At 38.5% G+C, this 5,806-nt stretch overlaps 1 protein-coding gene across 3 annotated transcripts in view; it reads left to right on the top strand.

The window, feature by feature from the left end:
• The window catches only part of LOC106883727 (F-box/LRR-repeat protein 7), a 41,299-nt gene extending 37,755 nt beyond the window's left edge, over nt 1–3,544 (top strand). For all 3 annotated transcript variants that reach the window (XM_014934839.2, XM_014934840.2, XM_052973843.1), the window contains one exon: nt 2,766–3,544. In XM_014934839.2, coding sequence (XP_014790325.1) covers nt 2,766–3,499 — 734 coding nt within the window. In that variant the 3' untranslated portion in view covers nt 3,500–3,544. The remainder of the gene's footprint in view (nt 1–2,765) is intronic.
• Nucleotides 3,545–5,806: the final 2,262 nt, after the last annotated feature.

The following is a 5,806-nucleotide window of genomic DNA, read 5'->3' as shown; positions in this document are numbered from 1 at the left end:
CCCCACTACTTGTTCATCCACTTGAGATTTAAAGACAGAAATGACTGAAGTGGACAGTGTGGGGATAGTGGTGGTGGTAGGGGGCAGTGAGTGAGCCTCTTCAAACCACTCTTTAGTTGCTGGCTACCTGCCTTCCTGCTGGAATGTCTGTCCCCTTATTAGGTTATGTTATGTAGGTGTTGTTGGTAGTATGGGATTTTGATTTTGTAGTGGTAGTAGTGGTGGTTATTGTCATTGAGAATAATGTGATGATATTGTTGATATGAGATTCTAATGTTGTTGCAGTGGTGGTGGTGTTACTCTAGTGGTGATCGTGGCACTAATATGACATTCTAGTGTTGTAGTGGTATTGTGGTGGAGGTGGTGGTGTAGTGAATATTGTAGTGCAGTATTTTTGTAACAAAGGTGTTGGCATCAGTTACAACTGATCCAACAAGCTTTACAATCAAGGACATTCCTACTGTGATCAGCCTATCATCTTCCTTCCCCCCCCCCAGACTATCCAGGGCTACATTCCCTGTGTCCTCCAATTAAGATAGCCAAGTGTAGTGTGAGGGAGATTTGGCTGCTATCTCTAACAGGTTGAGCAACCACTAAGAAACTCTCATTTTAGCTCATTAAATACCAATTAGTGATTGTTGTTTAGCTCTAGGTTAGTCCTTATCAGGAAGACTTATGATCATGGGCATTCCAGTTTTGACCATCCAGGTCCAATGATTTCATTCTTGCTTTAAGACAACAGGGCATGATTTGAGGGAAATTTGGTTGTTATTTCTGTGTGATTCTTGAATAGTATCACCTAGGTCCAAATTCTGCCAAGGTCAACTTTGCCTTTCATTCAATAAAATAAGTACGAGTTGAGTACTAGGTTCAATGTAATCGACTTAGCTCCACCCACAAAGTTGCTGACCTTGTGTCAAAATTTGAAACCAACAATAACTCATGGGTAATAGAATCTGGAGTGTTAGTTGGAGGCAGTTGAACTCTACTGTTCTCTAGTGTAGGACAGCAGCTGCAGCACTATGACTCCAGATTGTTTGTCAATCAGTTTGTATGTTTGTATAGTCTGGGAATTCACTTGTAAACACGAGTGATTGATAGTGGTTGTTTAGCCCCAGGTCAGCCTTGATCAGGCAAACTGAAAATGAAAAGTATCTCTATGACCTTCTTGTTTCTTTGTATGTAAGGAACCATATTGTCCTTTTTCTTTAAGACAGTAAGGTGGGATTTGGGACAGCAGGTCGAGCAACCAACTACCTAGAGCGGTGGTTCCCAAATATGTCACAAAATGTGTCTTTGGGTGGTGCAAAATGTGGCCAAGAGTGGCACAGGATGTGGCTGAGGCTGGCACAGGATGTGGCCAAGGGTTGCACAGAATGTAGCCCATTGTGCCACAAGATATGGTCCTGTGTGCCATAAGATATGACCTTGTATGCAATAAGATATGGCCCTGTATGCTACAAGTCGTAAAATTGGGTTGTGCAAGATATAGCCAAGGGCGTCACAAGATCTGGTGAGAGTGGTGCAAAGAGTGCCTAAATGCAGCACATAATGTACTACAAAAATAAAATTATTTTTAAAAAATGTGAAAAATAAACCCAAATTCTATACTTCATTTATTAAATAATCATTTAACAATTTTCTATTGTGTAAATTATATATAAAATGATGCAGACAAGGATATGTAGTCTCCTAACCATGAGATCTCAAGTTCAGTCCCACCTTGAGTGTCTTCTACTATAGCCCTGGGCTGAAATTGAAACTGAAAGATAAATTTCTATTCAGTATATCCATCCTTTTGCTTAAAAAAGTTTGTGGTCGTAAATTTGTGGTAGTGGTGGGGAGTATAGAAATATTGCCTGTCCAATAATATTTTTTTCTAATACAGGCACAAGGCCTGGAATAATTTTGTAGGGGAGGGGCTAGTCAATTTAATTCACACACAAACCTATTCCTCAGTACTCAACTGCTACTTATTTTATCAATCCTGAAAGGATGAAAGGTCAAGTTGACTTTGGCAGAATTTGAACTCGGAATGGAAAGAGCAAGTGCTACTAAAGATTTTATCTGACATGTTTGCAATTCTGCTGGCTCACCACCTTAATAATAATAATAATAATAATAATAATAATAATAATATTGTTTTCAAATTTTAGCTTAATGCCAGCAATTTGGGTGGGGGATAGCCAATTACATTGACTCCTGTACTCAACTGCTACTTATTTTGTCAGCCAAAGCAGAATGAAAGGCAAAGCTGGCCTCAACAGAATTTAAACTCAGAATGTAAAAAGCCAAAGAAATACCACTAAGCAATAACAATGCAATAACAATTTTACTGGCTTGCCACCTTAATAATTCTTTCTGCTACAGGCCTGAAATTTTGTGGGGAGGGGCCAGTTGATTACATTAACTCCAGCATTCAGATGGTTCTTAATTAGATGACCCTGAAAGAATGAAAGGGTAAGTTGAAGTCAGGACATAAAGAGCTGGAAGAAATGCTAATGATTTTTGCCAGCTCATCTCCTTAATAATGATAAAGGCAATGATTTACAAGGACCAAAATCCTCATTTATTTGGCAGAGGATTATTTATTGATTACACCATCCCCTAGTATTTTTTCTCTAACTCCAGAATGACAAAAAGCAAAGTCTACATTTGGACTTAGGAGGTAAAGCTACTTAATTTATTACCACTACTTTTGTCTTGTCCTCTACCACCTGTCACTAATGATAATATTAATAATGATATTTTCAATTGTTTTCCAGGCTGTTTGAATATCACGTCCATCAGTTTAGCCAACTCAATCCTTGTACGACCATCAGCCCACTACCTTCAACAAGTTTATCTGTTATATTTAGATATGTCAGATTGTTGTCATCTGGACGACAATGGACTTGAGATTCTCGCCCTTCACTGTTCTCGTCTCCAGTTTCTGTACCTACGTCGATGCTCTCAAATAACAGACAAAGGCTTGCAGCATCTTACTGCTAGTTGTACAGGCCTAAAAGACCTTAGCATCAGCGACTGCCCAAACATCACAGATTTTGGCATCATGGAACTGTCTCGAATGGAACCTGATCTTCGCTACTTGAGTATAGCGAAGTGTGACAAAATCTCAGATGTTGGCATAAAATACATTGCACAGCACAGTCTGAAACTGCGCTACTTGAACTGTCGTGGCTGCGAGGCCATATCTGATGACTCACTTGAGCGTGTCGTCAAACGATGCCACCGTCTTAGGTCTTTGGATGTTGGCAAATGTGATATCACGGACAGAGGTTTATTTATCTTAGCTAAACATGCTCCACATTTGAAACGCTTGAGTGTGAAATCTTGCTTTGCAATCACCGACCGAGGAATTATGTTGTTGGCTGAACATTGCCACCATCTGCAACAATTAAACATTCAAGACTGTCACCTGTCTGTTGATGCTTATCGGACTGTGAAAAAGAATTGTCATTTCTGCATCATCGAACACACCAATCCTGGTTTTTATTAAAGAAGTAAAAATTTTAAAAAAATAAATAAAACACTACAATGCCTATTATTATTTTTTGTATATTTCATATTATTGCTGATTTTTTCTATTTATCAGATAAATACAAATTATCCTGTCTAATTTTATAAGGCATATGATGTTACTCCACCTTAAACAAGAGATGCCAGCTTCAGTTCCTATCATTATGTTTGCCATATGTGTGGTATTAAAAATTTTTTTTTGTCTACCTATCCATAATTGTTTCAGTCAGTCCAGGATTCATTGAGGTAGACTTTTTTACAGCTTGCTCTTCCTGTTGCTAAGCCTCATCTGTTTCCAAGCAATACTTTCCTGACAGATTACAAACAGCATCACTTGGATGACTGTGGCGTTTGTTTACAATTTCTGTAGAACTAACACACGTCAAGACAATAAGACATAGACAGAAGCTCCTGTAGTGCAGTTTTTGCCTACCAAATTCACTCGCAAGGTTCTAACCAGGCTGGGTTAGATGTATATAATGCTCTGGTGCTCTACAGCTCATTAAAAGCAGTTGAATGTGCATGAATAGTACACAGGAAGTGAACAGTCCTTAAAAGAGAGGGTGGGGACATCAGGTGTACAGTTGGTGAATTTAAAGAAGCATGGAAGTTTTGAAGGATGCAGTTTCCAAACAGCCTACTTATGAGGGTAGTTTATTCCATGCTTCAGCAATTCTGAGCTTGAGAAAATGTTTCTGAATGTTATGGGTGCTGTATTGACTTTTGATTTTGTAAGCATGTCCATGAGTGTTAGACATGGAATTCAAAAAGATACCCAAGCCTATTAGAAAAGATGGGGGATAATTTTGTGATTGTCTTTCAAGTCAGTTGCCAGACAACAGAGCTTTAATGTGTCCATACCTAGGGAAGCAAGATGTTCAGAAAATGGTAGAGGCCCAACGGCAGGTAGTCATCTGGTTGCATGTTTCTGAACAGTTTTCAGGAGATTGGTATGTTGAGTAATACAGGGGTTCCAGACTGATGATGCAAACTCAGTGTGGACATACCATAGCCATATACAGCTTCAAATAGATAGCTGGAGACTGGCTAACAAAAGTCTTACTGAGTGATGCTCTGACACCTTCAGCTTTCTTGACAATTTTAGAAATGTGGCTTGTTCAATGCGAATCACTTGACAATAAAGCCCAGGTCATATTTACTAGCAGACTTAAGATTAGTGTTGTAGGGAGAATATGTAAAAGCTGTGTTTTTCTTCCCAAAATGCATAGTAGTGCACTTGTCCACAGCTAGCTTTGAGTTACCAGTTAGTAATCCATTGCTGCATTGTGTCCAGGTCTGATTGCAAGAAAGATCTATAGTGTATAGATGTTATTATCTCAAGGTACAGCTTGATGTCTGTTGCCTATTTCAACACTGTAACATTCAAATTGGTATCTATGTCATTAGTATATGTAAAACACAATAGGGGTTCAAGAATGGATCTCTATGGTACATTAGATGACAAAAAAAAAAAATTTTTTAATAGATTATTCATGGTTGGAACACTAGATCTTGTTCAGAGCTCATTTAAGATTTTTAACTATTTTAGTTCTATTAGGACAGGAACAACACAGTGATTTCCCTTTGTTATGGTTACAACCTGCTGGAACAGCATGGACTGTCAGTCAGTCTGATGGCGTGTGTATGCCATCACTCAACTTACTAGAAGTAGCATCTAGTTATACAATCTTAATGGATGTTGTTTGGTAGTTGCTCACATCTGGAATGGCTTTAATCAGAGCTGACCAAGAGCTAAACAAATTACATACTCTATTGCTGTGGTACCTCTTACAAGTATGGAGATAATATTAGGTGGCGGTCATAGCCAGAGCTATGTGGTCAATCAGAGCTGACTTGAGAGTCAAATGTACAGACACCATTGGAGGACTGCTGTTATCAAAACTACACTACTTCCCACAGTGAATTTGTGGCCACCTACAATTATTCAACTCCAGCCTGTATAACTGAAGTGGTTGGATTCTTGACAAATAGGCTACAAAAAAGAGTGGAAGAAAAGCACAAGTAAATGAACAAGTGTCACCAGAAAATTGGTTTTATTGCAGTTTCATTAAAATTTCAGCTTATTTAAAATGGATGGGTAGAAGGGTGCTATGAGTTAAGGGAGAGGGGTAAACATGGGGAGGGGGTGGGGTATTTGCATAGCAGATTAAAATTGAGCTTCACAACAGATATAAAACATTTTTTTTTACAGATTTTCAGAGCCCAACAAAGAAAAAAATATCAGCTCACAAAATTCAAAAGAACTGTGTATATATGTGTGTGTGTG

The sequence above is a fragment of the Octopus bimaculoides genome, chromosome 17 (genome assembly GCF_001194135.2).
Source record: "Octopus bimaculoides isolate UCB-OBI-ISO-001 chromosome 17, ASM119413v2, whole genome shotgun sequence".
NCBI classification, from domain to species: Eukaryota; Metazoa; Mollusca; class Cephalopoda; order Octopoda; family Octopodidae; genus Octopus; species Octopus bimaculoides.
The sequence above is the reverse complement of the archived record's forward strand: the minus strand, read 5'-3'. Positions and strand labels throughout refer to the sequence as shown.